The sequence below is a fragment of the Neolamprologus brichardi genome, chromosome 15 (assembly GCF_056152115.1).
Source record: "Neolamprologus brichardi isolate AB-2024 chromosome 15, ASM5615211v1, whole genome shotgun sequence".
NCBI classification, from domain to species: Eukaryota; Metazoa; Chordata; class Actinopteri; order Cichliformes; family Cichlidae; genus Neolamprologus; species Neolamprologus brichardi.
Window position 1 is genome coordinate 13,579,667 of NC_142118.1, and position 11,160 is coordinate 13,590,826.

Sequence of the window (11,160 nt, forward strand, 5' to 3'; positions counted from 1 at the left end):
ATTTCTGGGAATTTAAAGAGTTCACCTTTTTTGTAACTTTATCTTACCTTGAAACCACAAAATATTAAAAATGCAGCATAATACTACACAAATATCTACATATCGACAGAAAAGGCTGTTATACTATCTATAAATAAATATTTAATGCAAACTCTACGATATTTTGGATTTAATAGCTTTACACAAACCTAATTATGTACAACACAAAGTCAAAAGTCAGGAGGTAAACATTTTCAATTAAAAAATAAATTAAGTGGTGTGTTCTGCTTAAATTTGGACTCAATTTAAACCCAGTTTAATTCAACATTAGTCGTGTAGACTGAAAAGACACCTAGCGGTAAAACAAACGCAATAACGCTGACTTCCTTGTGAATGGTTTTATTTGGCTGACAAAGACAACCATTCACCGGCATTCACTATTCAGTTGGCCTACATGTCTGTCAGTCAATGCCCATAACAAATACAAAAAGGAAGGCCGTTAAACACTGGTTGCCAGGTCTGAGAGAAACACGCTTTCCCCCCAGTCCTTTAATAACGAAGCATTATGACATTCATGCCTTCTAAATCGTCTTCTTCTTTTGTGGCTCCCTTTACATGAATAAATCAAACTGATTATGTTTAACTGTCTTAAAATTATCAGGTAAAATGATGGCCTACCAAATCAAATATTGCAAATTTGATTTATTTATCATTTTGACTTTTGGATACAAATACTTAACTTCTTGCTGGATATTTTCTGACCATTCTCTGTAAACCCCAGAGATAGCTGATTTGGAAAATCCCAGCAGATCCTGAAAACACTCACTTAAACAGTCTCTTAAATCCCCTTCTCCCCATTCTGATGCTCAATTTTAACTTGATGATAATGATAAAGACTTATTGCTAATCAGCCCAAAAGCTGTACTGTACCAAGTGTGCAGAGATGGGCACTGTAATCCGATTACTTTTTTCAAGTAACGAGTAAAGTAAGGGATTACTATTGCAAAAACGGTAATTAGATTACCGTTACTTTCCCGTAGGAACGCTGCGTTACTGCGTTACTAAAACCGTGATTTTCTTGCGATAATGTCTCATGACAGTGACGTAAGCGAGTGTGATGTTCGTGACAACAGCTGTGTGCAGATCAACAATGGATAATATATCGAGTGCGGGAGAGAGTATGAGGTGCAGCGTTTAAAGCGTGGAAGTACTGACCTTATTTTGAGTTTGATTCCGTAAAAAGTGACAAAAACATTAGTGTCCGCTGTGCGTGGGAAGAAAACTTCTTTTTACAGCGAAAAAACCCCCTAAACTTTTTTGGGGAAGTAATCAGTAATTAATTACTGATTACTTTTTTTAAGTAACTTGACCAACACTGCAAGTGTGACACAAAAAAATTATGTTTAGGGGGAAATTCATTTTTCACACGTCCGGTTTTTGTTTTTCCTTTAGTAAATCATCACTTTGTCTGCTATTAAAATTAGCTTGATTTTTTAACAGTGAAGTGGGATAAATATACAAGAAGAAGGCAACACCGTGTAAGTTACGTGGGAACGATCTGAACTTCCCAGAAGGGGGAGTCAAAGCCTTGTATCTGGCAACCCACAACGGCTTTGACGTGCCCGAGCTCGTAGTGCAGTGTGCATCTGGAAGTTGTCGCCATCATATCTGGCTAAATGTTAACCTAGCTCTCAAGTCAGTTAGCCACTGTGTTCGAGGATATAACGATAATGGTACGGTTAGCCTGCCCGTGCTTCCTGTGCTGAGCTCCTGTGATGGTCGTGATGCTTTAATCAACACTTAGGACTGTGGTGCTGTGACGTTTACTCGCACTACCAGCGGCTGTTGTCAGAGCTCACATTAGCAAGAGTCTTGAGAAGAGGTAAGGGGCGGAGGACTGCTCCGACTGACGAGGTCTAGCAAGTACAAACAGCGACAGACGTTTAATATCAGAGTTAGTAAAGTAAAGGTTCTGGGTGTCTCGTAGACTCTTCGTTAGCTGTGTCTGCTGTCGTTGAAGTTCGCAACGTAGCTCCGCAAAGCTAGCTGCAACTCCGCCGAGAAACATTGAAGATTCACAGCTGACAGAGCTAAACCTCCGGCCCGGATTGCTCTGCGGCGACGGGAGTCTGTTAAACTGGAGCTGGCATCGTCTCATCTCCCATCTATAACATGTATGTCCATGTGTTTGTGCTCATAAGTGTGACTTATTGTGGCCTTTCCTGTTGGAGCTAACTTCCTTTTGCAAAGTCTCCACGGTGACTCTTCACCTGCAGCTAGATTAGCCGGCTACAGCCACCACGTAGTTACATGTTGTTGCCTTGCTAGCTTTCTACTAACAGTCGTACAGCCCCAGCAGATGAGAAATGACATCATGTAGTGTGGCGTTTATATTCTGGTGGGTCATTTTGTGTGTCCTGCAGCGGGCTGCTGGGCCTGACAACCGGGAAGATGTCTGAGGGGGAGAGCAAGCAGGCCCCGGACACTGTCCAGGAAGTGAAGCCGGAGTCCGTGGCCGCTGCACCCACAGGTCAAGGTGTGTCATCCGTGTCTCCGCCGGTGTCCATGGTGACCCAGCCTCCTGCTACTGCTGCCACGGAGGATGAGGAAGAGGAGAGTGAGGATGAGTCAGAGATTTTGGAGGAGAGCCCCTGTGGACGCTGGCAGAAACGCAGAGAAGAGGTAGGGAGGGGGGACAGTTTTTTCTCTCCACTAACTTAACTTGGATAAACACCTGGTGCATTATTTATGTATTTATTTTTACTCCCCTAAAGGTGAATCAGCGCAATGTGCCTGGGATTGATAATGCTTACTTGGCCATGGACACAGAAGAAGGAGTCGAGGTGGTATGGAATGAGGTCATGTTCTCGGAAAGAAAGAATTTCAAACTGCAAGAGGTGGGTGCAGAGCAAGGCCAGTGTGCTAAAATACAGTTGAAGCACAGGGTGACTGTGCACGTAACCACGATTGACCTATATGTAGTGATGGTGCAGGGTCTCTGTCACCTTACTCGACAGAAGCCTGTGGATTTTTCTGCTTTCTGTACTGTTTTTGTCAATTTTATAAACAAAACTGATATTTAAACTTGAGTGATGGCCAAAACCTTTTTTGTATATGCAGGAAAAACCACAGTTATACCTCAGTTATATGATTGTTGGAACTAACAGCATACTTGGATACAACAAAACAGCCTAACAATGGTTTTAAGGATTTTTTTTTAATGGGATTTGTTGCTCTCTTTTCTGTAACACTGCTGCTTTTTTCCTCTTTGGTTTTAAGCTCCTTAGGCAAGTTGTTGGACTCATTGTGACCGGAACCCATAGCAGAGTTCACTCTGTACCCGTGTAGTTGCAGAAACAAATCAGAAATTTGGAAGGGAGGGAGTGTGTGGACAACAAGAACAGAACAGTACAATCTCTATTTCAACTTGCTGTCTAAAAAGATTTCAGTCCTGGTTGATTTGGCGACACCTGGAGTCAGTGGTGGAAACAGCAATGACAGTTTTATGCTACAGGTCACAAAATTATGCGCAGCAAATCAAATTCTTGTTTAACTAAAAAAGTCAGAAAGAATTCGGACTTTGTCCGTCGTGATATGAGGAGCTATGATTGATTGATTTGGTTACCTTTCTGGAAAAGTGAAGAAGTGCAGGCCGTCTTCTTCCAGCCTACTTTGGATTCTCCTTCCTGTTGTGCCAAAAAGTGATTTATGGTAATTCCCAAAAGAGGATTGTGGCAAAACTATCTCAAACATACCTCTCATGAGTGATATTAAGTCATTTCGAGCCACAAAGAACATTGCTATTACAAGGTAGATGCTGCAATCGTTTTTTTTGGCAAAGTGACTGTTATATAAATGTCTTTTTCAAGAGACATTTGGCCGAGAGGGCAGTGGAAATTGTAACAAATATAACATCAAAGTTCTATAAAGATATTTTAAGGGCCAAAAAAGGAGTAGATTGATTATAATGTAGGTACAGCACGTTAGGATACTCACTAAACATGTCATTTCTTTATTTTATATGTAACTCCTTCATAAAATGCAGTTCACTGCAGTCTGTTTACCAGTACCAGTTAAGATATTAGACATATTTGAAATCACATTTTAGCAGACAATCACTTTTTTGGCACAATCTAGCCTCTGCAATATTTGTCGCAATGATCCATCTGATTCAAAGCGTTTGTTTATTTTATTTTTTTAAATACCTTGAGGAACAAGATTTTTAGATTCTCTCATTCTAATTTTGTCTCCAGGGGTGGATTTAGTTCAAGATCGACCCTGCTGCTCACTGCTTTCTGATAAAATGAATCTGTTAGTAGTTCTGTGTTGGTTAGCTACCAGCTCGAGCTCTTCAGGGACTGGATAGTTCGAGGCTCTTGTCATATTATGACCTCAGGTTATTAGGGGTGGAGGTTCAGTGAGGATTTTAGTAGTTTATTGTAGTGTTTAGAGTTTTAAAAGAAATGAAGCCATATAGTTACAGGCCTGCCATTCCAAAACAGCAACAACAAAGAAAAAACGATTTTATGGTCTGTACAGAAAGAAAATAAAGCTGAATTACCCATAATTAACACTGTGGAATTTGCATATTAACCTTTCGGTTAATAGGCATACTGTCCAAACATGCTAAGAAGATTTGGATCTTAATATTGTTTAGACTCTGTTTGACTCTTTAACTTGTCTGCAGTAAAACAAGAACATATGGGATTTTTCATTTATGATAAAAGTGTTTCATTTTTTTTCTTGTTTTCACCAAAGGAAAAAGTCAAAGCCGTGTTTGACAATTTGATCCAGCTGGAGCATTTGAACATTGTGAAATTCCATAAGTACTGGGCAGATGTCAAAGAAAACAGAGCGAGGGTAGGTGTTTGTTTCATCGTTTCATTCTGTGATCATTTCATCAAATGATATAAACACAGGCACAATGGCCTGGATTCTCATTTGAATTCAATATTGTCTTTTGTCTGCAGGTTATTTTCATCACTGAATACATGTCCTCAGGAAGCCTCAAACAGTTTTTGAAGAAGACAAAAAAGAACCACAAGACAATGAATGAAAAGGTGGGTGGATTTTGAAATGTTGATACATTTGAGAGATCAAACACGGTTAATTAAAAATCATGTTTAAAGATAATAACTTCTCTGTTTGTTGTTCTTATCTGACAGGCCTGGAAGCGCTGGTGCACACAGATCCTATCTGCTCTCAGGTTGGTGTTCTCTGTCACAGTATTTGTGGGGTGTGGCACTGACATGATTCACTGCTACACTAATATGAGATACATTTATTACAGCTTTATTAGGTTAGCTATGGTACAAAGGTCCTGGTTTTTATTTTTAACCACTGTTTGCTATTCTCCAGTTACCTGCACTCATGTGAACCTCCCATCATTCATGGCAACCTCACCTGTGACACCATCTTCATCCAGCACAATGGCCTCATCAAAATTGGCTCAGGTGGGTTCCACAGATCGTTTAAAGCAGTTTGCAGTGCCTTCAGTAACGGTTTGGTTTCTGTGTTGAAGATGTTCTCACTGTTATTTTCTTTTTTTCTTCAGTTGCTCCTGACACTATCAATAACCATGTGAAAACCTGCCGGGAAGAGCAGAAGAGCCTTCACTTTTTTGCTCCAGAATATGGAGGTGAGGTCCTCCGGGTGTATGTATCGTTTTATGCTGCTGAGGTGTGCAGTTGTGTTTCTGTGATACTGATTAGGCTTCCGTCTGCTTTCAGCTGTTGCCAATGTTACCACAGCTGTGGATATCTATTCCTTTGGAATGTGCGCCTTAGAGGTGAGGCGATGCCTTTTCTGCTCCTAGCTGTTAGTCACCTGCTCTGTTGTTACTGTGGTAATATGAGCGCAGTTTGCCTGAAGACCAAAAGCAGTGAATGCTCAACCTGTTATTTCTGTCTTAAAAATACTTATTTTGTACCATAACAGCGACTGTTGTTGACTGAAGGCTCCTGTTTATTTCATGAATCTCTCCTTTGTCCATTCACTTGCTCAGATGGCTGTGTTGGAAATCCAAAGTAACGGAGATTCGTCCTATGTGTCCCAAGAAGCCATAAACAGTGCCATTCAGTCCTTAGAGGATCCGCTGCAACGGGTGAGCGAGGAGCAAGCAGGCGTCTAAAGTTCTCGTGGCTGTTTGGAAGAGAGATTTATAACCTGCATGTGTTTCAGGAGTTTATCCAGAAGTGTCTGGAGGTCGACCCCAGTAAGCGACCCACAGCCAAGGAGCTGCTGTTTCACCAGGCCTTGTTTGAGGTGCCCTTACTGAAGCTGCTGGCTGCACACTGCATTGTCAGCCACCAGCGTGAGTCAAAGCACGCACGCACACACATACACACACATGGAAAATCTGATCCTTTATAAACACATACTTTCACTTTAATAATGCACTTGATTCCCTGTGCTTCAAGCTTGTTGTTTTGGCAGCATCGACTGGGCATTCTGCTCAGCAGACACCCAATAAAACACTAACACACCTACTAAATATCTATACTTAGACTTTATTGTGGTAACATAAGCAGGTTGAAATAATGTCAGCAGCTTTTAAAGGATAAATTGTCAATATTTTTAAAACCATAAATAAGTGAGATGAAACAGGTTAGCAGTTATAGTCATTACGACGCTTCCATCGTATGCCAAAATACTTTGTTATGCAATCTGCAGGCACAAAGACTTGAAGACTTAAGCACAGTCACACAAATTGCCTGTAATGTTGTTTTTATTTTGGAAAACTAACTATCATTGATCGGTGTTCTTCTTTAATAGTGATATTCTCTGTTTGCCTCAGACATGATTCCTGAAAATGCTTTAGAAGAGATGACAAAGAACATGGACCCTAACCTGGTTATCGTTGAGGGCAAAGAGGGGATTCAGATGAAGTAAGTCTGAGTGTAAATGTAGGAAATGTAAATTGTGGAGATTTGATGATTTCTGTGATTTGATCATCTTTAGTTTCTCATCATTGCCTTTCATTAAGTCCTACTATGTCTAAAGTTTTCTGACTGTTTAATTACTGGAGTGGAAATAATAGTCTTTCTTTTGCTCCAGGCTTTCCCAGTTTCCTGCTCTTGAGCTGGACAAATTTCTGGAAGATGTAAGGTAAGAGAACAGTTGGAAATGCAGTTTTTAACACATTTGTAGTTGGTTCTAAATTTTCTCACTTTAAAGCTTGGATCAGTTGGCAAAATGGGCTAAGGAAAGTGAAATGAGAGTTGTTTCCGCTGCACTGAAATCAAAAACAGGAAGCTGTGGTTGTGTTTGTTGTGTGTTCAGTAAAAGCTTTTTTGGATGCATTGAGCAATGTGCAACTGCCACATTTTAACTAAAGCTGTGGTGGCTTACAATTGACGTTGATTTAACAGGAATGGAATCTACCCTCTGACTGCATTTGGGGTCCCCTGTCCTCAGCAACCACAGCAGGAGGCTGTGAAGTCACCCATAGTTCCCCCATCGGTCAAAACCCCGACCCCTGAACCCGCAGAGCTTGAGACAAGGAAGGTAAGAGCAGAAAGCAGACTGACATTAGATAATTAATAGTACTCTACATAGATTTTAATACCATAAAACTAAAATGATAATGCATGGCTGTTGTCTTTATCAGCATTTTCCTTTATAAATAATAATAATAATAAAAACCAACCTGTCAATGCATTAAACAGTTATCCTTTTGGTCCTTGAAGGTCCTTCAGATGCAGTGTAATATTGAGCCTGTTGACGAGGGCACGAAACATCACGTAAGTCACAGCTCTGCCCACCTGCTGAGTGATGAAGTAATGACATCTGTACTACATGTGAACGTGCTTTGTTAGAACTCTGAATGGACTGGTTTCATTCTACTTTCAGCTGACCTTGCTGTTGAAACTTGAGGACAAACTGAACAGGCACTTGAGCTGTGATTTGTTACCAAGTGAGTGTCTTGTTTTGAGAATAATATTTCACCATGCTTTCATTTTTGCATGCCTTTCACAAGTGAGAAAATGGTTTTAAATGCTTTGTCAAGGGTGCACAGTGCCACAGGTTCGCTGTAGAGGTTTAACTCAAAGCAGAGAACTTAAAGATATACTAATGATACTGCGATTTAGAAACCCCCTCCCCCCCAAAAAATACTTAAAGACACACTATCTCAAAGAACATTGCTACGATCTGCTGTTGATATTTGTTGCATTGCTACCCTTACATTGCACTCATAAGCAGTGCTGGGTAATGTTGCTTTTAAAAGTAACTTTATACATCACACTATTAAAAGTCATCCGATATGTTACAGTGTTGCCCACTAAAAATAAACACCCCTTTTCAGTTAGCTTGCGCAAGTTGGTTATGTTGTCCAGTCTGTTCGGCCTGCTCTGCATGCACTTCTTAGTGTGGGCCGTGGCCCCCTTGTGGGCTTTGTAGATAGTGCAGGTGGACTATTTTAAGCTGCACATAGGTACCTCTTAAGCGATGAAATGCTTATTTGAAAAAGTAACTAAATATCTAACTTGAGTGCTGTAACCTGTTGACTTTGGCACTGATCACAAGAACTCTTAAGCATTGCAGTATTTCTCAGGTGATGCAACTGTTACAAACGATAGGACAGGACAAAGTAGGCATCTAAATGCTTTGTAACCCTATCACCATTTAAATATTGTGTTTTTGTTCAGATGAGAACGTGCAGGAGCTGGCTGTGGAGCTCGTTCAGCTGGGGTTTATCAGTGAGGTGAGGTTTTATCAGTGAAGTTACCACATACTGCTATCAGAGAACAATTAGAAAGATTACTTTGACCTCACTGCCTTTTCTTTTCAGGGCGATCAGCCTCGACTCGCATCTGTTCTCGAAGAGGCCTTCTCTAAGTTTTACAGCCGGAATGGTTCGCTCAATCCGGTGACTGTTTCCTCATAGCCGAGGACTCGCCAGGCCTTCTTTCAGCCTTCCTCATCCATTTACAGCGGGACTAGCTTTTGCTTCACCTCCGAGTTGCAGGAAAGCCTTTGCGAGGACAGAGGAGGAAGCCTTGGTCTGACTGCAGATCCCACAGCCTGTTCTTGTATCTTCTAGTGGGAAAAGCTGCCACTAAGTGGTTGTTGCTTTAGATCACTTTGTTTTCCCACCAAATACAGCCATCTGCTTCTCTATTAAGAGGAAATCCTAGTTGCAATGGAAAATACAAATGTTTTCACAGTTTGGCCTATTTCTTTCAGTTCTGAAGTAGTGAAGAAATGTTAGAGGTAAGCAAGAAAATAAAAAAGTGGGTGGCAACAGTATTTTCCTTAAGTCAGTGTTAAAATTGTATTTTAAACATTTTTACTTTACACTGTTTAATAGTTGTCTGTATGGAAAAACTTTGTCTTGTGTGTGAGTGTGTGTGTGTGTGTGTGTGAGAGATGGTAATGTAGGGTTAAATCTGGTTGTCTGGTCCTTTAAACTGTGTCCTGAGCAGTGAGTGAGGAATCAATGTACCTTGTATCACTTCTGGAAGGCTGAATCGCATCAAGCGAGTATCAGTTTTACTTTACAGATCTGAAATTGTGCAACATATTCATGAAATGCAGCTGAAAAACAATCGAAAGAGCTACAGATAAAAAAATATTCAAAAGATCAAACTATTTATTTGTGTTACATCTTTTTCTCAGTGTGTATTGTACTTCAGTTCCAGCACTAAGGCCGGTGGGTGTTTGAATGTATGCTTTTACTTGCCCTTTTTCTTTAAAATCACACACTTATTTATCACAACAAAAATGTGGCACCGCTTCACTGCGGTCCACCTACTATAAGTAGGAAATTGCAGCACTTATGAGTCGGGGTTAGGTTAATGAAAAGTTGTCTGTAGGTGACATTTTAAAAACAGGGTGTTGGTTCGCTCCATGTGGGCTTCCTCTAGTGTTTTAAGCATGTGATGGATGATCATCATTGAGGTTGGTGAATGCATGTATGCTTTTCCATGCCTAAATGGAAATCGATGCATGCGGTAGACTTGCTTCTGGAGTTTGTTTAGGTTTTTTTTTTTTTTTTTTTTAAGGTTTACTCTGATAATGTACCATGTAGAGAGACTTGTGTCAGCTTAGGCCTATCAACCTTTAGCTCGAGTAGCTCTGACATAGGTTTCCTTCATGGATGCCTGAGCTAAAATCTTTTGAGAAGTTCAGCTAATTGGCTCAGACCGCTCTTTATCTGTTAAGTGTCTGGGGATCTCTCTGCTAGTTTGCACATTTCTGTATCCTGTTGGGAGATGTCCTGTGGCTTGTTTCTCGTGTACACCAACCGGAAGTTAAGATTTAGAGATTGAAATTCAGTCGGTGATCCAGTCTCGGTGTCTCCATGCTGTGACAGGGTGTGTAGATACTGTGAGAGACGAGTGTGGCGCTGCCTGGCATGCTTGTAAACATCTTGTGCACTGTATGCTGGACACTGCTCTGTCTCTGCATTACCCTCTTTTTTCACTTCCTGAAATAAAAAAATTACACTGTCAGCACTTAATGATATTGTTGTTTGGCATCTCTTTTTTTTATCAATAACAAACAGATCAACTAATAAGCAAATAATAGAAAAATCATCATTCTTATTTGTTGATGAGACCAAAGTTATCTGCCTTGGTCTTTCCATGGGGACTAAATCAGTGCTTCCTACCCAACCTCCTTAAAAATCTGGTTTATTTGCATAATTTTGGCATATCTCATGAAGTCCTGTCACACTATTCCAAGTTACAGGCCCTTGAAGTATATGAGAGATGGCTGAAATGTAATACTTTATAAATCGCCTTGGTTTTTTCTGCATTTTTGCATTCCCAGAGAACTAAAAATCAGCTTTAAGCTCTGTTTAAAAACTCCCATCGAATCAATTTTACAACCACTTCAAGGGTCACAATCTCCAGTCCAGTAGGGGTTTCTTTTTTGCTTGTCTTTTTTAAAATATTTTTTTTTCTGTGATCAACTTTAAGCATGTACACAACAGAGATGATTTAAATTTAAAAAAAAAAAAAAAAAAAACCTCACCGAAAGCTGTTTTCCCCTCCCTCCCCGGCCTTTACTGCAGCCACCTTTGGTTGCTGCTTGTTTGTGGGTCTCTGCTTGTCAGGTTTGTCTCCAGCAGTGTAGAGACTAACGCGTTATTAAGTAACTACAGTAACTACGTTATTATTGTGGTAACGAGCACGATAACTAGTTATTATGCCAAAATCAATAACGCGTTTATCGTTA

At 40.4% G+C, this 11,160-nt stretch overlaps 1 protein-coding gene across 1 annotated transcript; it reads left to right on the forward strand.

Moving 5' to 3' along the window:
- Nucleotides 1-1,602: 1,602 nt before the first annotated feature.
- On the forward strand, nt 1,603-10,438 carry nrbp1 (nuclear receptor binding protein 1). Its single transcript, XM_006792552.3, has 19 exons — nt 1,603-1,861; nt 1,967-2,153; nt 2,403-2,661; nt 2,754-2,876; nt 4,738-4,839; nt 4,950-5,039; nt 5,145-5,185; nt 5,338-5,432; nt 5,534-5,617; nt 5,709-5,767; nt 5,984-6,082; nt 6,160-6,292; nt 6,776-6,866; nt 7,036-7,086; nt 7,350-7,485; nt 7,668-7,721; nt 7,831-7,894; nt 8,628-8,683; nt 8,771-10,438. Exons 3-19 carry the CDS (start codon nt 2,431-2,433, stop codon nt 8,864-8,866), a joined length of 1,605 nt encoding a protein of 534 aa, XP_006792615.1. The 5' UTR covers nt 1,603-1,861; nt 1,967-2,153; nt 2,403-2,430; the 3' UTR covers nt 8,867-10,438.
- The last annotated feature ends 722 nt before the right edge of the window (nt 10,439-11,160 follow it).